Source organism: Phyllobates terribilis, unplaced genomic scaffold, assembly GCF_046119375.1.
Source record: "Phyllobates terribilis strain yellow unplaced genomic scaffold, ASM4611937v1 Scaffold_3__8_contigs__length_932513732, whole genome shotgun sequence".
NCBI classification, from domain to species: Eukaryota; Metazoa; Chordata; class Amphibia; order Anura; family Dendrobatidae; genus Phyllobates; species Phyllobates terribilis.
Window position 1 is genome coordinate 41,890,423 of NW_027362763.1, and position 27,805 is coordinate 41,918,227.

The 27,805-nt window shown below is 45.7% G+C and overlaps 1 protein-coding gene across 1 annotated transcript in view; it reads left to right on the plus strand.

Annotated features, from left to right (window-relative positions):
* Window positions 1-24,039: 24,039 nt before the first annotated feature.
* LOC141258427 (taste receptor type 2 member 40-like) overlaps window positions 24,040-27,805 on the plus strand; it is a 133,209-nt gene continuing 129,443 nt past the window's right edge. The window contains exon 1 of the mRNA XM_073673428.1: window positions 24,040-24,712. Coding sequence (XP_073529529.1) covers window positions 24,040-24,712 — 673 coding nt within the window. The remainder of the gene's footprint in view (window positions 24,713-27,805) is intronic.

Consider the following 27,805-nt stretch of genomic DNA (forward strand, 5'->3'; position numbering starts at 1 on the left):
CGCTATGCTGATTGGTGGCGGCTGGCTACCGCGACCATTCAGCGAGATGGACGGCAAATTTAAACGCCGCTATACTGATTGGTCGCGGCCGGCTACCGCGACCAATCAGCGAGATGGGTGGCAAATTTAAATGCCGCTCTGCTGATTGGTCGCAGCCGGCCATCGCGACCAATCAGCGAGATTGGCGGCAATTTTAAACGGCGCTCTGCTGATTAATCGCGGCCGGCCACCGCGACCAATCAGCGAGGTGGGCGGCAAATTTAAACGCCGCTCTGCTGATTAATTGCGGCCGGCCACCGCGACCAATCAGTTAAATGGGCGGCAAATTTAAACGCCACTGTGCTGATTGGTCGCCGTGGCCGGCCGCGACCGATCAGCGAGATGGGCGGCAAATTTAAACGCCGGTTTGCTGAATGGTCGCGGTGGCCGACGGCGACCAATCAGCGAGATAGTCGGCAAATTTAAACGCCGCTCTGCTGATTGGTCGCGGCCGGCCACCGCGACCAATGAGCGAGATGGGCGGCAAATTTAAACGCCGCTCTGCTGATTGGTCGCGGTGGCCGGCTGCAAACAATCAGCGAGATGGGCGGCAAATTTAAACGCCGCTATGCTGATTGGTTGCGGTGGCCGGCCGCTACCAATCAGCGAGATGGGCGGCAAATTTAAACGCCGCTCTGCTGATTAATCGCGGCCGGCCACCGAGACCAATCAGCGAGATGGCCGGCAAATTTAAATGACGTTCTGCTGATTGGTCGCGGTGTCCGGCCGCGACCAATGAGCGAGATGGGCGGCAAATTTAAATGCCGCTCTGCTGATTGGTCGCAGCCGGCCATCGCGACCAAGCAGCGAGATGGGCGGCAAATTTAAACGGCGCTCTGCTGATTAATTGCGGCCGGTCACCGCGACCAATCAGTTAAATGGGCGGCAAATTTAAACGCCACTGTGCTGATTAGTCGCGGTGGCCGGCCGCGACCGATCAGCTAGATGGGCGGCAAATTTAAACGACTGTTTCCTGAATGGTCGCGGTGGCCGGCGGCGACCAATCAGCGAGATAGGCGGCAAATTTAAACGCCGCTCTGCTGATTGGTAGCGGCCGGCCACCGCGACCAATCAGCGAGATGGGTGGCAAATTTAAACGCCGCTCTGCTGATTGGTCGCAGTGGCCGGTCGCGACCAATGAGCGAGATGGGCGGAAATTTTAACGCCGCTCTGCTGATTAATCGCGGCCGGCCACCGTCACCAATCAGCGAGATGGGCGGCAAAATTTAAACGCCGCTCTGCTGGTTGGTCGCAGCCGGCCACCGCGACCAATCAGCGAGATGGCCGGCAAATTTAAACGCCGCTCTGCTGATTGGTCGCGTTGGCCGGCCGCGACCAATGAGCGAGATGGGCGGCAAATTTAAACGCCGCTCTGCGGATTGGTCGCGGACGGCTACCACGACCAAACAGTGAGATGGGCGGCAAATGTAAACGCCGCTCTGCTGATTGGTCGTAGCCGGCCACCGCGACCAATCAGCGAGATAGCCGGCAAATTTAAACTCCGCTCTGCTGATTGGTCGCGGTGGCCGGCAGCGACCAATTAGCGAGATGGGCGGCAAATTTAAACACCGCTCTGCTGATTGGTGGCGGCCGGCTGCCGCGACCATTCAGCGAGATGGGCGGCAAATTTAAACGCCGCTCAGCTGATTGGTCGTGGATGGCTACCGTGACCAATGAGCGAGATGGGAGGCAAATTTAAACGCCGCTCTGCTGAATGGTCGCTGTGGCTGGCCGAGACCAATTAGCGAGACGGACGGCAAATTTAAACGCCGCTCTGCTGATTAATCGCGGCCGGCCACCGAGACCAATCAGTGAGATGGCCGGCAAATTTAAACGCCGCTGTGCTGATTGTTGGCGGCCGGCCACCGCGACCAATCAGCGAGATGGGCAGCAAATTTAAACGCCGCTCTGCTGATTGGTCACTGTGGCCGACCGCGACCATTCAGCGATATCAGCGGCAAATTTTAACGCCGCCCTGCTGATTAATCGCGTCCGGCCACCGCGACCCATCAGCGAGATGGGCGGCAAATTTAAACACCGCTGTGCTGATTGGTCGCGGTGGCCGGCCGCGACCAATGAGCGAGATGGGCGGCAAATTTAAACGCCACTCTGCTGATTAATCGCGGACGGCCACCGCGACCAATCAGCGAGATGGGCTGCAAATTTAAACGCCACTCTGCTGATTGGTGGCGGCTGGCTACCGCGACCATTCAGCGAGATGGGCGGCAAATTTAAACGCCGCTATACTGATTGGTCGCGGCCGGCTACCGCGAGCAATCAGCGAGATGGGCGGCAAATTTAAACGCCGCTCTGCTGGTTAATCGCGACCGGCCACCACGACCAATCAGCGAGATGGGCGGCAAATTTAAATGCAGCTGTGCTGACTGGTCTCGGTGGCCGGCCGCGACCAATGAGCGAGACGGGCGGCAAATTTTAACGCCGCTCTGCTGATTAATCGCGGTTGGCCCCCGTGACCAATCAGCGAGATGGGCAGCAAATTTAAACGCCGCTCTGCTGATTGGTCACTGTGGCCGACCGCGACCATTCAGCGATATCAGCGGCAAATTTTAACGCCGCCCTGCTGATTAATCGCGTCCGGCCACCGCGACCCATCAGCGAGATGGGCGGCAAATTTAAACACCGCTGTGCTGATTGGTCGCGGTGGCCGGCCGCGACCAATGAGCGAGATGGGCGGCAAATTTAAACGCCACTCTGCTGATTAATCGCGGACGGCCACCGCGACCAATCAGCGAGATGGGCTGCAAATTTAAACGCCACTCTGCTGATTGGTGGCGGCTGGCTACCGCGACCATTCAGCGAGATGGGCGGCAAATTTAAACGCCGCTATACTGATTGGTCGCGGCCGGCTACCGCGAGCAATCAGCGAGATGGGCGGCAAATTTAAACGCCGCTCTGCTGGTTAATCGCGACCGGCCACCACGACCAATCAGCGAGATGGGCGGCAAATTTAAACGCCCCTCTGCTGATTAATCGCGGCCGGCCACCGCGACCAATGAGCGAGATGGGGGGCAAATTTAATCGCCGCTCTGCTGATTAATCGCGGCCGGCCACCGCGACCAATCAGCGAGATGGGCGGCAAATTTAAATGCAGCTGTGCTGACTGGTCTCGGTGGCCGGCCGCGACCAATGAGCGAGACGGGCGGCAAATTTTAACGCCGCTCTGCTGATTAATCGCGGTTGGCCCCCGTGACCAATCAGCGAGATGGGCGGCAAATTTAAACGCCTCTCTGCTGATTGGTCGCGGTGGCCGGCCTCGACCAAACAGCGATATAGGCTGCAAATTTAAACACCGCTCTGCTGATTGGTCGCGGTGGCCGACCGCGACCAATCGGCGAGATTGGCGCAAAATTTAAACACCACTGTGCTGATTGGTCGCGGTGGCCGGCCGCGACCGATGAGCGAGATGGGCGGCAAATTTAAACGCCGCTCTGCTGATTAATCGCGGCCGGCCACCGCGACCAATCAGCGAGATGGGCGGCAAATTTAAACGCCGCTCTGCTGATTGGTCGCGGTAGCCGGCTGCGACCAATGAGCGAGATGGGCGGCAAATTTAATCGCCGCTCTGCTGATTAATCGCGGCCGGCCACCGCGACCAATCAGCGAGATGGGCGGCAAATTTAAACGCCGCTGTGCTGATTGGTCGCGGTGGCCGGCCGCGACCAATGAGCGAGATGGGCGGCAAATTTAAAAACCGCTCTGCTCATTGGTCCCGGCCGCCGGCCGGCCGAGACCAATCAGCAAGATTGCCGCCAAATTTAAACAACGCTCTGCTGATTGGTCAATTTTATTGCCAAATTTAAACAAGCTCTCCGGTCCTCACTAACACAGTTCGCTGATTGGTCACGGCCGCCACCCGTGACCAATCATCGATATTGCCGCCAAATTTAAAAACCGTTTTGCTGATTAGTCGCGGTTGCCGGCGGCGACCAATCAGTGATTTTGGCGCCAAAATTAAACAACGTTCTGCTGATTTCGCCCGGTCGGCCGCATACATATTCTAGAATACCCGATGCATTAGAATCGGGCCACCATCTAGTAAACATATAAACACTAGAGATGAGCGAGCACTGAAATGCGCGGGTACTCATTACTCGGGTCGAGTAAATCGGAATGCTCGGGTGCTCAACCCAGTAATGAGTACAATGTAAGTCAATGGGAAACTCGAGCATCTTTCCGGTGCCTTTTCCCCCCCGAGGACTGGAGGGGTTTTAAAAATTGGTCAAATAGATGGAAACAGTGCTGAAATGACATGGAAACAGCATAGTGAAGACCCCTGTAATGGTGAACATTGGACATAATTTCAAAAAACATCACAGGAAAAGAAAATGCCTTACCAATAGTGTTGAACAAATTTGTTCGGCATTTCAAATTCGTGTTCGTGTTCGCGGTTCCGACTTGTTTGTGCCAAAAAATCGGCTCCGCCCACAAACATCCCTGATTTGCATCCCCAGTATTTTGCACATGTGCTGGCCCCGCCTTTATCATGGAGGCTTGCTGCATCCTGCAGTACATTGGTAATCTGATCTGGTGTTGGTAAGGCATTATCTTTTACTGTGATGTTTTTTGAAGACCCCTGGAAGCATCGCTAAATCGCAGGTCATTGCTGTGAACAATGTTGTCAGAGAATTACACCATTTTTACGGACTGAAAATAAAACATACAAAAACTAAGCTAAAATGGATTTTCCAGGAAAAAAATGTAAGAAAAATTATTTTCAGGGTAATGATTTATATATAAGACAAAATAAATAACAAAAAAAACAAAAATGCTTCTCCACATCTTGGGCTATGTTCACACGTAGTGTTTTGGCTGCTTTTTTGCACTTTTGCATTGCTTTCAATGGTGAAAAATACACTCACCAGTAGAGATGAGCGTTGTTCGACTCGAACTGTTCGCCAATCTCAAATTCGAGCTGTTTTGGGCGGTGTTCGAGCAGTTCGGCGAACTAGAACAATTTGAAAAAAATTTGGCTGTTCGAGGTTATGTTCGATAACTGTTCATGCACCAAAATCATAACTGGATTTTTTCTCAGTAATGATGAAAATTAATGTTAATACGCAGTTTGAGTGTACAGCGGGGCTGGGGGAGGGGCAGGGGATGGATCTCTGCAGGAATAATGAAGATCTCCATTTTTTTTTTCTCTTTCCCGCATTTACAGTGGGGAGGTGCAATCTGTCAGCCTATCAGCAGAGCACACACAGAGCGAACTGCTTTTTTTCACACAAGCAAGGGCATGTGTCATTGGCAGTGTATGTCACATGTCCTTGCCCTATAATACCCAGCCATTTTCCCCGTCGCCACCATTTTCTCACTGCTGCAGCTGCGTGTTAGACAGCACCGCTGTTGCTGTGTGCGCTATACCTTGTTAATTCAAGCCAATTTTCGCACAAATCTACAGATATCTTGGGAGTAGGGAATAGTTGTGATTGCAGTCCTTTTAAGGACTAGGTTACAGAATTTCCTACGACTATATCAGGCAGGTCTGTGCTCTTAAATAGATAGGTTGGGAGTAAAGACTAATTGTAATTGCAGTCCTTTTCAGGACTAAGTTACATCAGTTCCTATCAGTTTTTGCCAGGCAGGTCTGTGCCAGTGCTGTGTAACTTTTTTTCACAGCATTTGGCTAAATCTAGCAAAGCTAATCCTTTTTGGCCTATTGCAGAGTGTCTTAGTCAGTGGAGTAGAATATCTGTGTTGCAAGCTACACCACCTGTGTATAGAATACCAATTTTTTTACTGCACCTAGTGAAGTAAAACCTTTTGGGCATAGCATCATTCTATTAGTCCATCTATACTGACCTCCATAAGGTAGCAAATTAAAAATAATTTTTAGCTGCATCTAGCTCTGAAAAAATATTTGGGCTTCTAGCAGTGTGTGGGACTTGTTCTATTAGTCCATCTATACTGACCTCCATCAGGTTGCAAATTGAATATAATTTTTTCTGCATCTAGCTCTGAAAAAATATTTGGGCTTCTATTAGTCCATCTGTACTGACCTCCATCAGGTAGCAAATTAAAAATAATTTTTATCTGAATCTAGCTCTGAAAAAATATTTGGGCTTCTAGCAGTGTTAGGGACTTGTTCTATTAGTCCATCTATACTGACCTCCATCAGGTTGCAAATTGAATATTATTTTTTTCTGCCTCTAGCTCTGAAAAAATATTTGGGCGTCTAGCAGTGTGTGGGACTTGTTCTATTAGTCCATCTATACTGACCTCCATCAGGTTGCAAATTGAATATCATTTTTTTCTGCATCTAGCTCTGAAAAAATATTTGGCCTTCTAGCAGTGTGTGGGACTTGGTCTATTAGTCCATCTATACTGACCTCCATCAGGTTGCAAATTAAAAATAATTTTTATCTGCATCTAGCTCTGAAAAAATATTTGGGCTTCTAGCAGTGTGTGGGACTTGGTCTATTAGTCCATCTATACTGACCTCCATCAGGTTGCAAATTGAATATAATTTTTTTCTGCATCTAGCTCTGAAAAAATATTTGGGCTTCTAGCAGTGTGTGGGACTCTGTCTATTAGTCCATCTATACTGACCTCCATCAGGTTGCAAATTGAATCTAATTTTTATCCGCATCTAGCTCTGAAAAAATATTTGGGCTTCTAGCATTGTGTGGGACTTGGTCTATTAGTCCATCTATACTGACCTCGATCAGGTTGCAAATTGAATATAATTTTTTTCTGCATCTATCATAGACAATAGTTTTGGCCTAATACCACAGTTTGGCCTCTCAGCTCTGCTGGGTTCCCATCCATTGTTTTTTTGTGCAAACAACTCCAGAGTTGTGAATTAGTTAACCACTAAAATGAGTGGAAAAAGGCCTGCTGCTGGTGGAAAGGGGAATAGGCTTGTTGGGAAGGGGAAAAAAGGTTGTGTCCGTGGGGTAAGTGTTAAAGCAACAGTAACATCTGCAAAAGAAAGACCATCTTCCAGCCAAACTAAAATGTCTACTTCTTTTAGCGGACAATGTGATAAGATCCCTTTCTTACGGCCACGCCAATCGCTACAAATTCCAGATGAGGCACCAAAACAGCAGGTGCTTCAACGGATATTAAGTGTTCCTTTAAGTGGGCTCTCCTCCACATCAACTTCAACATCACAAATACTCCAGTACTCAGAGGTGTCACCCCAATCGCACTTGCTTCCTCACAGCTCCCAATTCTCCAGCTGCCCGTCTGAGTATGAGGTAGAACAGATGGTTGCGTCTGCTGAGCAGCTTACTCATACTATAGCCTGGGAATCAGAGGTCAGCTCCAGCGCTTCTGTGAATCCAGACGAGGAAATGATCTGCACTGATGCCCAGAATCTTTATGAGTTGGATCCAGGACCAGACGCAGAAGGTTCTGAGCATAATGTAGACTCTCATTCCCAAACTGTAACTCCTGTTGGTGGAGACAATGAGGAAGACGATGATGAGACTCAAATACCTGATTGGAGCGACAACTTTAGTTTTTTTTCAGGGCAGGAACAGGTTGGCTCTGAGGACGACGGGTGTGATAACACACAGGGTTATGATGATGAGGTTGGAGACACCACTTACTGTCAACCCACAGTCAGCCAAGAGATGAGGTCAGCAGAGGAGGTGGAGGAGAATGCTAGTGACGACGAGGTCAGGTTGCGCCTTCCTGGACAGAGACGTAGTACTGGAAGCACGTCAACAACTGCATCCTCAAACACAACTCTGCCTCTCACCACAAGTCGTGGTGGCTCTTCAGGTCGCATGGGTGCTAAGCCTTGCATAGCCAGGGCATTTTTTCAGATCGATAAAGATGACCCAACTCGTGTTATCTGTAACATTTGTCAGCAAAAGCTAAGTAGAGGCCAAAAAATACATTGTTTGAGTACTTCATGCATGAACCGGCACATGGACATGAAGCATAAGCTGCAGTGGGAAGCTCACTGTGCTACAATGCTGCCTAGCCGGCCGGGCCAACCGCCGTCTGCCACATCTTGTGCATCCGCGGCCTCTTCATCCTTTGTGACTGGGGGGACAGCAGTCACACCTGTTTTGGGATGCAGACCTGCCACCTCTTTACCCGTAACAGCCAGGGTGATTGGCAGGTCATCATTTTCTTTGGAGGTGGTAACACCAGCTGGTGTTGAGCGCTGTCCGACATCGATAGCACCACCTTTGGATCAAGGCAACCTAACATGTCCGCCTGCATCTTCCTCACAGACCGGCAGTTTGCCAGGGGCACCCTTATCAACCCCATCTAAGCACAACAGCCAGCCCTCGGTCCCTCAGATGTGGACAAGTAAAAGACCATTTCCTCCTAGCCATGAGAAAGCTAAGAGGTTGAATTTCACCATCTGCAAGCTCTTGGCTACAGAAATGCTGCCTTTCCGCCTGGTGGACACAGATGATTTTCGAGACCTTATGTCCGTCGCAGTGACCCTGTACAAGATGCCCAGTCGGCAAAGAAAGGTGTGCCTGCGCTCCACCAGCATGTCGCACACAACATCACTGCTTCTTTGAGAAACTCAGTGTGTGACAGGGTGCATTTCACCACAGACACTTGGACGAGTAGGCATGGACAGGGGCGTTACATGTCGCTGACTGGGCACTGGGTAACTATGGTGACAGCAGGACAAGGGGCTGCTGTCCAAGTCTTGCCGTCCCCACGAGTTGTGCGTCAATCCTCTTTATCTCAAAGTTCCTCCAATGCTTCTGTCTCCTCAACCTCCTCTCGGTCCTCCACCTGCAACCAAAGCCTGTCTGGTCATGCCACAAGCTTTCTAACTGTGCAGAAGGGATCCTGCACATCTCCTTACTATGCTGGCAGTAGGGCTCAATGTCATCAGGCGGTTTTTACTTTGAAATGTCTGGGAAATGTGAGTCACACAGCTGAGGAGTTGTGGTCAGCTCTGGAGAACCAATTTCATGAATGGTTGTCTCCACTGGACCTGAAAGCAGGGAAGGCCATGTGCGACAATGCTGAAAACCTGGGTGCGGCCCTTCGCCGGGGCAATGTCACACACGTGCCTTGTATGGCTCACGTGTTGAACCTGGTTGTCCAGCAATTGTTAGCCCGCTATCCCGGACTAGATGGCCTTCTGCAGAGGGCACGGTCCCTGTGTGCTCACTTACGCCGTTCGCATCCCACAGCTCAGCGACTTACATCTCTACAGAAGTCGTTGGGCCTGCCACTTCACCGGCTAAAATGCGATGTGCCTACCCAGTGGAATTCAACTCTGCACATGTTGCAACGACTGTGGCAGCACCGACAAGCCCTGGTTCAATACATTCTGACGTATAGCCTGGGCCAACGAGATCCAGAGGTGGGGCAAATCACGCTGGAGGAGTGGTCTCAGATCAGGGACCTATGCACCCTTTTGCACAGTTTTGAAATGGCGACGAAGATGTTTAGTGCTGACGATGCCATTATCAGCATGACTATTCCGGTGATTTACATGCTGGAGCACATGTTAAACAAAATTCGGAGTCAGGTGGTGTCACAAGAGGAGGTGGAAGAAGTAGAGGAGGAGGAGTTGTATGCGGAAGGGCTAACATCTGCAAGGACCAGATGGTCGGCAGCACCAAGGCGGCAGGCATGTGAGGGTGGGGGAGATGGTTTTACCAGGGCGCATGGTAGCAGCCAAACTAGTGAGGAAGGTGCAGGAGCCCAGGAAGAAGTGGAGGACGAACTGATGGAAGACTCATCAGATGAGGGAGACCTTGATCACATTTCTGTTGTGCGAGGTTGGGGGGAGAGGACAGAGGAAGGAAGCATGATTTTTACCTTGCCACCAACACAACAGGGACTTGGTGCTCCTGGATGCACAAGACACATGAGTGCCTTCTTGCTGCACTACCTGCAACATGACCCTCGAATTGTGAGAATTAGAAATAATCCTGACTACTGGGTTGCCACACTGTTAGATCCCCGGTACAAAAGTAAATTTGCAGAAATTATTCCTGCCATAGAAAGGGATGCACACATGCAGGAGTATCAGCAGAGACTGTTGCAGAATCTTACATGTGCTTTTCCACAAAACACCAGTGGTGCACGTAGTGAATCTGACAGTTCCAACTTGCCAACCGTGGGACCGTCGAGTGTTCAGCACTCAAACCATAACAGAAACACAGTATCTGCTGGTAACATCAATTTTGCGGAATAATTTCACCACTTTTTTAGCCCATCCTTTGCAAGGCCACAGGAGACAAGAAGTCTGACACATAGTCAACGCCTAGAGACGATGGTACAGGAGTATCTCCAAGTAAACATTGAAGCCATGACTGTGTCACCAGACCCTTGCTCTTTTTGGGCTTCCAATCTAGATAAATGGCCGGAGCTAGCCACTTACGCCTTGGAGATCTTGTCATGCCCCGCAGCCAGCGTTCTGTCTGAACGTGTGTTCAGCGCTGCTGGTGGTGTGCTGACAGATAAGCGCACGCGGCTCTCCACTGATAATGTAGACAGACTCACGTTCATAAAGATGAACAAATCATGGATCCGAAACAACTTTTCTACCCCTGTGTCATCCTGGGGAGAGTAAAAGCTTGATGATTGGTAAAATCACCTCACGAACCGTTTTAAGCTTTCAAATTACTAATCAAGTTTATCTGTATCTTGGCTGGAAAATAATTTAGGCTTTGTAGCAGTGTGCAGTACTGATTCCATTAGGCCATCTATACTAAGCTCCACCAGATTTAAAATTACTAATCATGTTTATCTGTATCTTGGCTGGAAAATAATTTGGGCTTTGTAGCAGTGTGCAGTACTAATTCTATTAGGCCATCTATACTAAGCTCCACCAGATTTAAAATTACTAATCATGTTTATCTGAATCTTGGCTGGAAAATAATTTGGGCTTTGTAGCAGTGTGCAGCACTGATTCTATTAGGCCATCTATACTAAGCTCCACCAGATTTAAAATTACTAATCATGTTTATCTGTATCTTGGCTGGAAAATAATTTGGGCTTTGTAGCAGTGTGCAGTACTGATTCTATTAGGCCATCTATACTAAGCTCCACCAGATTTAAAATTAATAATAATTTTTAGCTGCATCTAGCCCGGAAAATAATTTTGGGGCTCCGAGATGCGCAAGACACATAAGTGCCTTCTTGCTGCACTACGTGCAACATGACCCTCAGATTGTCAGAATTCGAAGTAATCCTGACTACTGGGTTGCCAGACTCTTAGATCCCCCACACTCTTCGATCAACCTTTTCATTTTAATAAAGACCAAAAAAATGGTCATTTTTGAAATTCTAAGCATTAGCAGGTTATTAGAAACTGAAATCAAACAGTTTTCAACTCAAAACTTTATTCTAGGTGATGTTACATTTGCACATAGGACCACTTGTTCGAAAGGAGCTTCTGAACTCTCTCGTCCATTGAATTTGTCAGGTTTTGGATGGTTTCTGCTTCAATTGTGAACTGCCTCCCGCCATCATAGACACTCCTTTTGATGATGCTCCAGAGGTTCTGAATGGGGTAGAGGTCAGGGGAGCATGGGGGTCACACCATAAGTTTGTCCCCTTTTATGCCCATATCAGCCAGAGATGCAGATGTGTTATGTGCAGCATGAGACAGTGCATTATCATGCATGAAAATGATCTTGCTGTGGAATACACGGTTCTTCTTCTTGAACCATGGCAGGAAGTGCTGTTTGAGAAACTCGACATACATTATGGAGTTCATCTTTACCCCTTCAGGGATACTAAAGGGGCCGACAATCTCTCTCCCCATGATTCCAGCCCAAAACATTACTCCACCTCCTCCTTGTTGGCGCTGTAGCCGTGTTTGCGTGAGGTGTCCATCAACCAGCCATCCTCCACTCCATCCATCTGGACCATCGAGCGTTGCACGGCACTCATCCGTGAAAAAAACAGTTTTGAAATCAGTCTTCATGTAATGTTTGGCCCACTGGAGCCGTTTCTGCTTGTGTGAAGTGGATAGAGGAGGTCGACAGGATGGCGTATGCACAGCTGAAAACCTCTGAAAGACCCTGCATCTTGTTGTTCGGGGGACGTTGGAGGCACCAGCAGCTTCAAAATCTTGTCTGCTGCTATGACAAGGCTTTTTTGCCGCTGCTCTTTTAACCTGACATAGTTGCCAGTAGGAAAGATTCCTCAATTTTCCTTTATCAGCACGCACACGTGTGTACTGTGAATCAGCTACATACTTCTTAATTGTGTGATGATCAGGATGAAGTGTCTTGGCAATGTTGATTGTAGTCTTGCCTTGACCTAAACACTCCACAATTTGTTGCTTCTCAGCAGCCGACACATCCTTTTTTTTCTCATTCTGGCAGAAAATGTAGGCTGCTTAATAATGTGGGACAGCCTTCTTAAGTAGTCATGCCTTTCATTGGACACACCTGCCAAACTAATTAGCACAGGTGTCTGCAATTGCTTACAGTGATATAAAGAGCCCTGACACACATCACCATCAATGAGTTTAACTGACAAACAAAAAAATTCTTCCCTTATCACTCCTATACACTTTTTGCGTAATAATTTGGAACACAGTGTACATGTGCTTTTCCACAAAACACCAGTGGTTCACGTAGTGAATCTTACAGTTCTAACTTGCCAACCGTGGTCTGTATGGAGTTGTTCAATAAAGGGCCCAAAATTAAGATAACATAGACATGAGAGGTCTCTATGAATAGGAATTCCTAAGTATTTGATACCTTGTGAGGGCCAGGCAACGGGAGAGTTGGACTGGATGGAATCCTGTATGGATTTGGGGAGGGAGACATCGAGGGCCTCAGACTTCGCTGCATTGATTTTAAAAGTTGACCATGTAACAAAGTGATCTATTTCAGCCATAACAGCAGGGATGGATATATGTGATTGAGTGATATATACTAGGACATCATCAGCAAATGCAGAGCACTTGTACTCGGTGCCTCCCACCTCAATCCACCTAATATTGGGGTTATGGCGAATTGATGAAAGCAGGTGCTCCGTCACTAGGATGTATAAGAGAGGGGACAGAGGACATCCCTGCCTTGTCCCATTGGTGATTATGAAAGGTGATGAAAATGTTCCATTTATCTTCAGCCTAGGTGACGTATTGCGATACAGGGCTGTGATTTTGCCTATAAAAGGGTCCCCTAGACCCCTAGCCCAAGCTTTTTAAAGGAATAATATATGGCGTGCCAGGAGACTCTATTCAGTGCTTTCTCAGCATCCAACGAGAGTATCTAATTACAAATTTTTAACTGCATCTAGCCCAGGAAATACTTTGTGCCTAGTAGCAGTGTCTGCTAGTCAGCGGATTATCCCAGCTGTTAAGCAAGCTACACCACCTGTAGTTTGGACACTTAATCTTTTCAAAGGAAATGGTTCGGGACCCCGGGATACTCAGTGAAGAGTTTCGGGGAGGCACCCCAAGGCATAGGGGCTGGGACTGGAGGTAGGACGCCTTGCGGTGGACAGCCGAGCTCGATCCTTATAAAAGCTTTTTAACTGCAGCAGCTTTAGTGGACGCTACTGGAGCTGGAATTATGCGGCTGCTGGAATGAGACTTGCCCTCCAATAGATCCTTGCAAAAGGATTTAACGTGTATTCATTCAAATTAGAGAGACAATTTAAATTAAAAAGCTTAGACCTGCCTCCACCTCAGGGGGGCTCGCTCGACCCACCAGCGGACAGGCACCAGTATTGGGAGAGGGGGGCTGGTTGTCAGGGTCCACCGCAGCTCTGGCACAAACCCGGCGACACGGAGGTCGCATGGGCAGGAACGGACTGGCCGTGTCGGCTTCGCACTTTTTTGGTTTTAGAAGGGCATGACATGCCTATACCTGTGTCTCCCCCTCCTTTTACTCCTCCACCTCTTTTCTTTTCACATGACTATATGTACTTATCACTTTTTCATGTGTTGGTTGTGTCTTCTGAGCAGTTTGTCAGCTTTTGGACACCTTTGAAGGTGTTTTCTATGTGTTTCTATGTGTTTTTGTTTGCCTGCCATTGGTTTTAATGGTGTTCGAAGGTGTTCGACGAACAGTTCGACGAACAGTTTGGTGAACATACGGGTGTTCGACGAACCGAACCGAACTCGAACACTATGGGAGTGGCTCAACACTACAGACGATATGACTGTGTGGATAGTACTGTGTGTAGTGCAGGAAAACAGCTCCTCTTCCTCCTCCTCTTCCTCCTTCTCCTCATTATCACCCAATCCACATTGAGATGAGATGAGGCTGTGCTGGGTGTATAGTTGCTTGATCCATCTTATCATGCTCTACCCGCAATGCCTCATCTTTAATTGTGAGCAGCAAGCGTTTAAGGAGACAGTGAAGTGGGATGGTGACACTGTTTATGGTGTCATCGCCGCTCACCATCTTGGTGGAATCCTCAACATTTTGAAGGATGGCACAGATGTCAGACATCCATGCCCACTCATCAGCTGTTATGTGCGGACACTGACCTGAATACTGATGGGCGTGTTGAAGCTGGTTCTCAAAAACTGCCCTCTACTGCTCACAAATCCTTCCCAACATATGCAGCATTGCATTCCAATGCGTGGTGACATCGCACACCAGTCGGTGAGCTGGAAGCTGCCAACGCTGCTGAATCACGGCGGTTAGGTTTTGAGAAACTGCTGAACCACTAGGTTGAGCACATGGGCCAGACCTGGTACGCGTACGAGGTTGCCAAGCCTCAGAGCGGCCATCATGTTTCTACCATTGTCACACACGACCATACCTGGCTATAGGTTCAGAGGTGACAGCCACAGATCTGTCTGCTCTGACAAAGCTGTCAAAACTCTGCAACGGTGTGCATTTTGTCACCTAAGCACATTAGCTTCAGCACGTCTTTTTGCCGCTTGGCCAAGACAGTGCTGCAGTCCTTACAGCTTCTGACTAATGTGGTCATTTCGAATATGGAGGATGAAGAGGAGGAGGAGGTGCAGGAGATGTAGAATGTGGGGGCAACCCTGATTGATCCAGGGCCTGCAATCCTCGGCATCGGGAGGACATGTTCCATCCCTGGGTCCAACTGGGTCCCAGCTTCAACTATATTAAGCAGTGTGCCATCAGTGAGAAGTACCTTACCTACCACAAGCACTTATCCACAGCATTTGAGAAATGTGACTGTTTAGTATTGTGGTCTGTCGGTGGATTTGTATTTGGGCTTGATTTAAAAGGACTGGGGTAGGGACAACTGAATGCTGCACTGGGATAAAGGCATGGATGTAGTTGCTGATGGTGGTGGATGCAAGTGTGCAATGACAGGTGCAGGGCAGGAGACATCTTCACCTGCGCCATGGACAGGGAATTGGCGTGCACGCACAACAGCGGAAAAGGCAGTGGCGTCACATGCAAACACTGTTTCTGGACCCTGGCATTCGGCCCAATTAGTTGGGTGCTTTGCTGTCATGTGACTGAGCTTGCTGATGGTGTTCAGTCTGGTAATTTTGCTGCCTCTGTTGATGCTGGCATGGCAGATGTTTCAAATGGCCTTTGTAGGGTTAACTGGACAGTCTTTAAAAAACGGACAAACTTGGGAAGACTTAACAGTTTGGCAACTTCCCTCGTGTTGGTGTTCTGGGGAGCAGTTGTCCACCTTGTTTCTGTGGCCACCCCACTGCTGGTTCCTGCCTGTTGTGGTGCTACACCTCCCTCCCCCTCTGTACTGCTGTTCTTGTAAAGCACGTCACCTTGCCAGATTGGGTCATTGACTTCAACGTCCACCATCTCGTCTTCCACGTACACACCCTGGGCCTCCTCCTGATTTGCTGGCAATTGTGTCTCATCATCATCATCATCCACCTCTTGCAACAGTAATTACACTTTCCAACCATCACCTTCTTGTGACAGTGGCTGCTCAAATATTTGGCCATGCTACATGAGATCTCCTCTTGCCCCGCTTTAAGCGAGCAAGATGAGAGTCCCGAATCTATAAATGGAAAAGTGAACAGCTCTTCGGAGTGTCCAAGTGTGGGATCAGTTGTCTCCGGACACTCAGTATGGTGGGAGGAAGGAGGATCAAGGTGAGGAATATGTGGTTTAGACTCACAGCTACGGAGACTGTACCGTGTGGAAGACAGGGTGGTGGTGGTGGTGGTCGCAAACTCACTGGAAGCATTATCTGCTATCCAACCAACCACCTTTTCACACTGGTCTGGTTTCAATTTTGGTGTGCTGCAGTCCCCTAGTAATTGAGACAGGAAGGTATTTCGACATGATGTGGGTGTTTGTTGTGCTCCCTTAGCAGGCACAGTTTCATGTTATGCACGGCCTCGGCCTCTGTGTGCACCATCACCATCACGTCCACTTCCCAGTCCCTTGTCACACGCCTTGCCTATTTTAAATAGAGTATAATATTTGGCACCCTCCAAAAAATGCCACAATTATTACCATAGTAATATCGGATCACTTCTGATGACCACGGTTTTAGGCAGTGGCCTATTAGTATGATATTGGTCAGCGACAAAGTGTGAATAATTTGAACAACACACAACTGGCAGACTTTAAATGGAGAATAATATTTGGCACGCTCCAAAAAATGTCACAATTATAACCGCAGTAATATCGGATCACCGGAGATGATGGACAAGTTTCTTTGCTTCCACAATACAGCAATGCAAACAAAATCAAATAAATCTGGCTGTATGCTGCTAACAAGCAAATGGAGCAGTAAAAATGTTGTATTATATAGCTTTCCAAGCAAATAATCAGGAATAAGAGGAAAAAAAATATTAGCCCTGATAACTAGGGCTGTGGATTTCTGTAACATTAGCAGAGCAGACAGAACATGCAATGGACCCTATTCTGCTCATACACTCTCCACAAGCTTTGCCTGTCTAACTCCTGCTATCACCAGGATTAATATGCATCTGGATTAATCCTTAGAAGGACTGTTAGTTGAAATGTATATTGCTCTAGAACACCTAACTAAATAAACCGCCAATTCTCTCTCTAGCTCAGTAGCACCTCTCCCCACTCTGCCTGTCTGAAGGGTAGACTGTGACAAGTATAGGGTCACCGGGTCTGATATAGACACAATGATGCTATTCGGCCAGTCAATCACTGTAATACTACAACCATGGCTGTGGCATTATAGTGAGTTGCAGGTAATCCCCACAGGCAGTCTCTGCCAAACATGCGGAGCGGCGACTCAAGGTCCTACCCGAGCATCCAGAAAGTACTCGGCGAGTGAGATGCTCGGCAAGTACCGAGCAGTTGTGATTACCCTTGCTCATCGCTAGCAATAAAGTGAAGCCTTGACATGTGATAATGTGATCACCAGGTCTCTGGGAGCATAGCATAGCTGCTAGGTCCTAGAAGATCAAGATCAAATCTACCAGTGACGCCTGGTACAATAAGCTGTTAGGTCCTAGCAGATCAAGATCACATCTACCAGTGACGCCTGGTACAATAAGCCATTTTCCCCTGTAATTGGAGCTTTTTTGATTGCTACAGCAATTGGGGGACAGCTAAAAAAATAATTCCTAAGAGAACTTTTATGATCTCTTTGGGGATGTATTATAGCATGCGTTAACAGATTTGTAAGAAAATTTTGGAATGGCAAAATGGGAATAGTTACATAAGTGAGGTGAGGAGATAGGCCAAAGTGTGTTTTTCGGATATACTTAAAACTGTGGGTATTGGGGATTAATTCGAATTGTCCTGGGTAGTGCATTCCAGAGAATTCACAATATATTAGAAGACACCAGCAAAAAAATCTAAGAAAGGTAATAAAATAGTCTCCACAACAACAAAAAAAGATGTTTTTTGTATGAAATACATTTTATTGAATACATTAAAAAACAAAACAAAAAAAAATAATACTGTGTGCACAATTATTAGACAATTTGTATTTTTGACAATTCATTTTATTATTGAACATCTCCAATGGTGTAGATCAATTCAAAAGGGTAATGAACCTGAAACCGGAATATTTTATGAGAACCTGTCAGCACAGTGTTGTAATGAAAAGGAAATACATGACTGTAATGACGCTGCAATACTGATTGCATTGATACCTTTGATGAAGAAACCCATTTTATTGTTCTAATTTAATCACCATTTGAAGTATTCTGCTAATAAGATATTGGTCTATAAATAGATAGATAAATAGATAAAGGATTCCCTTGATAAAGCCGTGTATGCTCTACGCGAAATGCGCGTCGGGAAGCGGTACATATTTATCTGTCATCTTGGGCGTTGTGCTCACTCAGGGTAAGCCATGCAGTTTCTATTTTTCTTGTTTGGACTTCCATGCTCTGATAGGTACACCAACATCAGGTCTTGTTTTTGTACTGCAATTATGGCAATTTAACTTTAAGGACATTGTTCCATACTGCCTATATACCACTTGGTCTTGTTAGCCTTTTATGATGCCTGAGTTCGGTGTTCCACCCAGTCCCTAAACTATGTGATTTGGCATGGTCCCCTGTGTGTTTTACACCCGTGCTGCTACCCCCTATATCCCTCCTACACATGTCTTTTGTATAATCATATGTATTTGACTAATTTGTATGTGCTAATAAAGTTATATTTATCTTTATATATGACCTATAAAACTTTGTGTTTTTGCTCTGTTTATTCCATGTTCTCTGGAGTGGCTTGTTCGCAGTGGCACACACCCGTTTTGGACTTGTGTATGTGTCCACAAGCAATATGTTTATGGGATATTTTGTTATAGCCAACATAACAACCCTGAAAAATTAATAGACACCACATAGTGTGGTGCTAGTAGTGTTGTAGCTGTTTTTATACTGACCCAAAGTCAGAAATTCTAGAGCACCAGTGAGGGTGAATTAAGAGATTAGGCCCTCTAATTTAACAAGTTCTTGGAGAAAGGACTGTGCACAGGTTGTGAGCAAATCAAGTTCTGTTTATTCACACAAAGAATACTATCTCTTATACCATTTACAAGCAATGCAACTCAATGAGACTGGATAATTCTAAACAAAGTATAGAACAGAGAGCAGAAAAGAATGTGCAGAATGTAGAGAAATATAGAGCCGAGAGGATGAAACATTAACCCTTCTATATCAGTAGCAAGTAAGACCACCTAAAATAAATACTAATAGTGCATATAAAATGTCAGATGTTCAGCACTAAGTATCATAGTAACAATAATATTTAAGTGAAAACCAATGAAAAAAATAACACTAGTCATTGCATTAAATATTAAATTTGTAAGTTTTGCTAGAATTTTACCAGAGTGATGCAGAGCAGATATCGCTTATAAATAATTAAATGGACAAATAATTTACAGTATAAAATCCGGTTGCATTTAACAAAAGTGCAAGTGCTTAGAGTTATAGGGTTCATATGGAGACAATGAAAGAATAAACAATAAAATGTATAATGTGTTGCTGGTAATACATGAAGACCACCTTAACACAAACACAGATGGCACATATAGTATAACTTTTTAAGTACCTAGTAGTGAATATCATACTAATCATAATTTTCATGTGAAAAACAACGAAAATATATCACTAGCCATAGTACTGTATATCAAGTTAGTAAGTTTTACCAAGGTTTGCCAGAGCAGTGCAGAAAGGACACCCCTGACGCATGTTTCGCTTAGGCTTCTTCAAAAGTGGTCTAGCGTGACATAGGAGAGGCAGGTATTAAACAGGGTCATCAATCAAACCAAGAAATTACTAAAAAAGTGCAAAGGCAATGTGACATGGTACGCTGATTTCAGGGATGCGGGTGGTCGGGCGCCATTGGAAAAAGGCTTATTTCAGCCGCTGCACTTTTTTTAGTAATTTATTGATTTGATTGATGACCCTGTTTATTACCCCCCTCTCCTATGTCACACTAAACCCCTTTTGAAGAAGCCCACATGAAACATGCGTCAGGGGTGTCCTTTATGCACTCTGGCAAACCTATGGTAGAACTTACTATCCTCATATACAATACTGAGACTTGTATTATTTTTTCAATGTTTTTCACATGAAAATTATGATTAGTATGATAGTCACTAGTAGGTACTTTTACAATTCTATGTGCCATCTGTATTTGTTTTAAAATGGTCTTCATGTATTACCGGCACCACATTATTAGGTTTGCTGCTTATACTTTCATTGTCTCCATATGAACCCAATAACTCTAAGAACTTGCGACAATATCATTATTTATAAGAAATATCCGCTCTACAAATTCTACAAATGGCAAAACCTACAAATTTAATATTTAATGCTGTGGCTAGTGTTCTTTTGTTCACTGCTTTTTACTTGAAAACTATTGTTACTATGATACTGAGTGCTGAATACCTGACATTTTATATGCACTATTAGTATTTGTTTTTAGTTGGTCTTACTTAGTACTAGTACCACACTATGTGATGTATTTTTCATTTTTTCAGGGTTGTTATGTGGACTGTATCATTTTCAGCACTTGCATTTGTTTATATAAATACATTGTTTGGTCATATTGATTATAGAATCATACATATTGTATCTGTACAATGGGACTTTTTCCTTCCTGCAAAACTTATCCCCTGTATTCTAGATCTTTTTTATCATGTTGATTTTGATAGAATAATGATTACCGCATTTTTCAGACACACAATTTTTATCCAAAATTTGGGAGGAAAATGGTGTGTATCTTATAGTCCGAATGACTCTTACCATGGGGGTAGTGGCGGTGGAGTGGGGGTCACAGGAGGCATGGTCACTGCTGCAGGAAGCTGGCAACCCTGATGAGCCGAGATCTCAATGTGCGCATGCGCCACCTTCGATGCCATTTTCCTAAAGTCCACGCCGAGAGATCAAAGTGCACAGCGGGGACTCTGCTCCTGCCTCACACCGCTGATATTTTCCAGAAGCCCACCACCAGGAGATCAATGGTTCCTGTCTCACACCGCCGGGACTCCCCCTCCTCCCATCCCAGGACCCGCAGCATCGCCCCACTCCTGCCGCTAGCTTCCTGCAGCAGTGACTCTGCTCCTGGCAAATTTGAATTTCAAATTTTTGCTCATCTGTAATATCCAACATCCTCCATAATCCGAACCTCCCACTTCTGTAAACAACACTTTTCCTGTGCTGCACCAGTTATCTGGAACGCACTACCCCAGCAAATCTGCTTAATTCCCTAAAGTCCCCAAAACACACCTTTTTTAGTGGGCCTATTACATCATCTCACTTATCCAACTTTTCTCCGTTCTCCCTTACTACATCTTTCCTCAGTATCTAGTTCCTTCTTTCATCAGTTTCCATGCACCCAGTAGCACTTTGTATCTGAGCATATACAGATATGAACCACTGGCTGATGAAGGGTTTATGTGGCTTTATATGAATTCCAATGTTTATTGTAAAGACGGTGGGACCAGTAGCAGACTAAGCATTTATTATTATTATTATTATTATTATTATTTATATACTGCCATTGATCCCATGGCGCTGTACATGAGAAGGGGTTACATACAAAATACAGATAACTCAGTAAAAAAACTAACAATGATAGACTGGTACAGAGGGAAAAGGACCCAGCCCTTACGTGCTTACATTCTACAGGGTGGTGGGGAAGGAGACAGTAGGTTGGGGGTTGCAGTAGCTCCAGTGGTGTTGAGGTGGCAGCAAGGTCATGGCAGGCTGTAAGCTTTCTTGAAAAGATTGGTTTTCAGGTTCCGTCTGAAGGATCTGAATGTGGTGGCTAATCGGACGTGTTGAGGCACAGAATTCCATAGGATGGGGGATATTCGGGAGAAGTCTTGGAGGTGATTGGGTGAGGAACGAATAAGTGTGGAGGAGAGAAGGAGGACCAGAGCTTATGTAAGGGAATATATCGGGAGATTAGTTCAGAGATGTACGGAGGAGAAAGGTTATGGATGGCTTTGTAGGTCATTATTAGTAGTTTGAACTGGATACGCTGGGCAATTGCGAGACCGTGAAAGGATTTGCAAAGGGGGGCAGCAGAGGAGTAGCGAGGTGAGAGATAAACTATTCGCGCAGCTGAGTTAAGGATGTATTGGAGAGGTGAAAGAGTGCTAGCAGGTAGGCCACGGAGGAGGATGTTGCAGTAGTCGAAGCAGAAGATGATAAGGGCATGCACAAGCAGTTAAGAAGATTGCAGATTGAGGAAAGGACGGATTCTGGAAATATTTTTGAGCTGGAGGTGACAGGAGGTGGCGAGAGCTTGGATGTGTGGTTTGAAAGACAGGGCAGAGTAAAGGGTTACTCCAAGGCAGCAGATTGCCGATACAGGGGAAAGCGTGATCTCATTTATTGTGATAGAAAGATCAGGAAGGAAAGATACGGGAGATGGAGAAAAGATGATGAATTCAGTTTTGTCCACATTGAGCTTGAGGAAGAGAAAGGAGATGAAGGAGGATATGGCTGATTGACATGCTGGGATTCTGGACAGCAGAGAGTTGACATCTGGGTCAGAGAGGTAGATCTGACTGTCATCAGCGTACAGATGGTACTGGAAGCCATGGGACTTTATGAGCTGTCCCAAGCAAAGGGTACAGATTGAGAAGAGAAAGGGCCCTAGGATGGAGCCCGGAGAGACTCCAACAGAGAAAGGTCAGGATGAGGAGGTAGTGTGGGCGTGGGAGACACTAAATGTGCATTTGGAAAGGTATGAGGAGATCCAGGATAGTGCAAGGTTTTTGACGCCAAAAAATCTCTTTGTCTTATCTTATCCTGATGAAGAAGTTGGGCAAAACTTCGAAACACGTTGATTTTAACTTGTAATGGAAAATAATTAAATAAAAAGAAATCTATAATCCTTTCTCGGAACCAATAGGTAAATTTTTTCCACGTGGACAGCCGGCAGCGCAGTGAAAACCGTTTGTACTCCACGTCATATAGGATCTGTAGTAGCAGGCAGTGGTCAACTGTGTCAAAGGCAGAGGACAGGTCAAGAAGGAGGCGTATAGAGAATTTTCTGTTAGCTTTGGCTGTAAGTGCGTCATTAGCAATTTTGGTAAGGGTAGTTTTGATGAAATGGTGGGGGCTGAAGTCAAATTGTCGGTTGTCAAAAAGAGATTTAGATGAGAAGTGAGAGGAAAATTTAGCGTGAACGGGTTGTTCAAAGAGTTTGGAGGCAAATTTGAGCAGCGATATGGGGAGGTAGCTAGACAAAGCAGTTGGGTCAAAGGATGGCTTTTTGAGGATCGGCGTGATTGTGGCATGTTTGAAGACAGAGGGGAAGGTACTAGAAGTTAGTGATAGGTTGAGAAGATTGGTTAGGGATGGGATGAGTATGAGGGTGAGGTTGGAGAAGAGGTGGGATGGGATGGGGTCCAGTGCACAAGTGGTGAGGTGTGATTTGGAGAGGAGACGAGTAAGGTCTCCTTCAGTGATGTTGGAAAGGAAAGTTATGGGGGAAGGGCAATGGTCTGGAAAACAAATGGGTTGTGGTGGTCGGACAGTAAAGACTTGTCTTGTTTGTTTAATCTTGTTTTGCAGCCGTAGAGATGATTAAGAGGTAAGGGGGCAAACTTTCACTTCCAAATCAGGTATATTTGTCCATGATGATGAGGTATTGGACTATCAGACTACGTTACCACGATGAGCTTTGGTTCCTTTTTTACTATGCATATTTTTGCTAGTTCAAAACATTACATTTTACAATTCCAGGAAAGTGGATGTCACTGATAAAAATCTGCCATTGTGCTATTTTTGTAGGACCCTCATTCATCTATTTGAATTATATGTCACTTTGTAATGTCTGATTTATGTGTCCTCTACTGTGAAACACTTTGGTGCTGTATAAAGAACTATTCTTGTTATTATTATTTACATTTTTATTCTTTTATTGCTATTGTGTGAAACAGTCAGTATTCCCTTTACTTATCACAGATTAGTACCATCTGTAAACAAAGACATTTTCCTCTCTCCCTCCCAACTAACCACATCAACCTTAATGCATCCAAATCTGATCCAAAAGATTTAGTTATTTGTAAATTAGTGACCAAATCTCATGCAAAGTATAAAACAAATGCTTGAATTAAGTCACCGGTAGCAACATTGACTGTAGACAGATTTATCTTCACATAGGAGCTGAAGGTTCATGATGAGTTCATGACTCCTGGTCATCAAACATGACTACGGAATATTTTGAAATTATTGCTGGATTTTTCTTAATTGCAATTATTTGCATTATGATTGCCTTGGGAATTCTTGTAAATATATTTATTGTTACGACAAATCTAAATTGCTGGAAAAAATCTCAACCTCTTAAGGCTATTGATATGATCATCACCAGCTTGGCCATGGCGAGGATTATACTTCTATCTTCCTATGTTCTGTTTATTATAGACAATCTGCACTATCAGTCAGTGACCACCATGACCGCATTTCCGGAGTATACAATAACTTTTACTCTATCTGTAGAGTTCTGCAGTCTCTGGTGGGGCTCGATGCTTTGTGTCTTCTACTGCGTGAAGATCACAAATGACAACAACAGATTCTTCATTAGAGTCAAGGTGAACATCTCCAAGATGGTCCCCTGGATGCTTCTCCTCTCTGTGGTTCCATCATTGCTGTCCAGCTTGCCTTTTAAGTGGTTTGTGTTTTCTTTTCAGTCTTATAATGGTACAGACGGTCTAATTGGGGTCATCAAAGAAAACTGGTTAAATTACTTTATGATCTGCTTTGCAGGGTCTTTTATGCCATTTCTCATATTCTGTTTTTTCATTGGACTTTTGATTGTGTCACTCCTTAGACACTCCAGAATCATGAGCAGTAGAAGTTCTGGTTTTACTGATGCGCAACGTGACATTCACTTCAGAGTCATTTGGAACATGATCTCTTTCCTCTTGTTTTATGTTCTATATTTTTTAGGTTCTAACTTATGCCCCTTCAGCATAATTTTCAACAAACGACTACTTACTCTTCTTTGCTTTATTCTTTATGTCGCCCTCCCAAGTCTACACTCAATTTCTTTGATTGTTGGCAAATGAGAGCTAAAAACCACCATACTTAATATTCTATGCCGATAATGGATAAGGGATAAAATTCTTAGCGGATGTAATATGAATTTATAATAAAATTAACCAGCAGAATGAATGTTAGACATTTAAAAAAAAGACATAAATACTAATTTAGCTTTACTTAGCTTTTCTTTTGAAGTTGGAGTCTTAGATTTCCATGGAACTATTTGGGGATACATAAAGGTAGCTTAATTGTACCCCAAAGTATTGATTTTTATTGTTATAACTTAAGTTGTTAAGTTATTATTTTTCTTATTGTTATGCTTATCAAAAAAACTAAATTATCAGTGTGATATGGGGCATCATGGCAATTAATAACTATAATTTATTTGCAAAAATAAAATGTATCTGGATAATTGTTGTTTGGCTCCTATATTTTTTACAATTTTCTGTATAATTTTAAAACCTTATTGAGGATTATAGGTGAATCAAATTAAATCAGATCCTTAAATTTTAAAAAAATGATCAAAATCTGATATTTTTAATATTACTTTTGGGAAAAAAAAGGAAAATAGCACATATTACTGGTCTATAGAAGGCTACAAGGTTAAAAATATGCAGTTTTGACAAAAAATCATACCTAGAAGTATTATTTCAGAACTTTACACATCTTTATTGTCACCTAGAATCTGTACAAATCCATTGAGAAATAAACTGAAATCATTTTGATGGAGAAATTAAAAATAACCGAACTAAATAATGTAGCTATGTAAGTCTGAACACCCTCTTATAATTGAGTATTTAGTTGTGTTCAGAATTAACCAATTACAATTACAAGTCAGAAGCCTTTTCCTTACAAATGAGAGCATCCACATTTGTTTATGTTTTGCCAAAACCTCCATCAAGTTGCGCAAAACACATATAGGGGGCATGTTATGTCTGATGAGATCAAGAGAGAACTTTTTGGCCATAATTCCAAAATGTATGTTTTGCACAAAGCCAACACTGTGAATCACTGAAAGAACAACATACCCACAGTGAGGCATAGTGGCGGAAGCTTTGTGCTTTGGGGCTGTTTTTCAACAGCTGTAACTGAGGCTTTAGTAGACATGGAGAGAATTGTGAACAGTACCAAAGAACAGTTCATTTTTCATCAAAACATTCAGGCCTCTGCTATAAATCTGACGATGGAATTTAACTTTTCAGTACATAGCAATCCTAAGCATTTCTCAAAATCAACAAAAGAAATTTGATCGCCTGAAAAAAAATCTAAGATTTGGAATTGCCATCTAGAGTCCAGACTCTAGCCCATAAAGACTGAATATTGTCAGAAATTCAAAAAGTACTTCAATAAAATATTAGTTTAAGGGTGTGCAGACTTATGCAACCACGTTATTTTAGTTATTTATTTTTATTTTCCATCTGCAAAGGTTCTAAACTTATTCATCAAACACTCTGTAATGCACACGCCCGGACTGACTGGCGTGTGCGTGATGAATGATTCGACTGTGCCATGAACCGGAGAGTGCCTGGAGGGGCGTAACTAAGTATCTGCCCGATCCGACCAAGATCGCACAACGGCATATGACGCCACTGCACCAGGGAGGAACCGAGCAGAGGGACCAGGTGCCACTCCAGGTCAGACCCCAGACACGGCTGTTGACCCACACCGGGGAATACAGGAACAGGCAGGCTAGAGTGCAGGCTGGGTAGGGTCCAGTACAGACTGGGAGACGGGTTCAGAGCCGCAGATGCGGTAATCAAGCAGAGCAAAGCAAAACCGCAGACGCGGTAGACAAGGCCGAGCAGAGCGAAACCGCAGACGCGGTAGACAAGGCCGAGCAGAGCGAAACCGCAGACGCGGTAGACAAGGCCGAGCAGAGCAAAAACCGCAGACATGGTGGACAAGGCTGAGCAGAGCAAAACTGCAGACGCGGTGGACAGAGCTGAGCAGAGCAAAACCGCAGACGCGGTAGACAAGGCTGAGCAGAGCGAAACCGCAGACGCGGTATACAAGACTGAGCAGAGCGAAACCGCAGATGCGGTAGACAAGGCTGAACACAGCGAAACCGCAGACGCGGTAGACAAGGCTGAGCAGAGCGAAACCGCAGACGCGGTAGACAATGCTGAGCAGAGCGAAACCGCAGACGCGGTAGACAAGGCTGAGCAGAGCGAAACAACAGATGCGGTAGACAAGGCCGAGCAGAGCAAAAACCGCAGACACGGTAGACAAGGCTGAGTGGAGCAAAACCGCAGACGCGGTGGACAGGGCTGAGCAGAGCAAAACCGCAGACACGGTAGACAAGGCTGAGCAGAGCGAAACCGCAGACGCGGTAGACAAGGATGAGCAGGGCGAAACCGCAGACGCTGTAGACAAGGCTGAGCAGAGCGAAACCGCAGATGCGGTAGACAAGGCTGAGCAGAGCGAAACCGCAGACGCGGTAGACAAGGCTGAGCAGAGCGAAACCGCAGATGCGGCAGACAAGGCTGAGCAGAGCGAAACTGCATACGCGGTAGACAAGGCTGAGCAGAGCGAAACCGCAGACGCGGTAGACAAGGCTGAGCAGAGTGAAACCACAGACGCGGTAGACAAGGCTGAGCAGAGCGAACCGCAGACACGGTAGACAAGGCTGAGCAGAGCGAAACCGCAGAAGCGGCAGACAAGGCTGAGCAGAGCGAAACCGCAGATGCGGTAGACAGGGCTGAGCAGAGCGAAACCGCAGACGCGGTGGACAAGGCCGAGCAGAGCAAAACCGCAGATGCGGTGGACAAGGCCGAGCAGAGCAAAACCGCAGATGCGGTGGACAAGGCTGAGCAGAGCGAAACCGCAGACGCGGTAGACAATGCTGAGCAGAGCGAAACCGCAGACGCGGTAGACAAGGCTGAGCAGAGCGAAACAACAGATGCGGTAGACAAGGCCGAGCAGAGCAAAAAC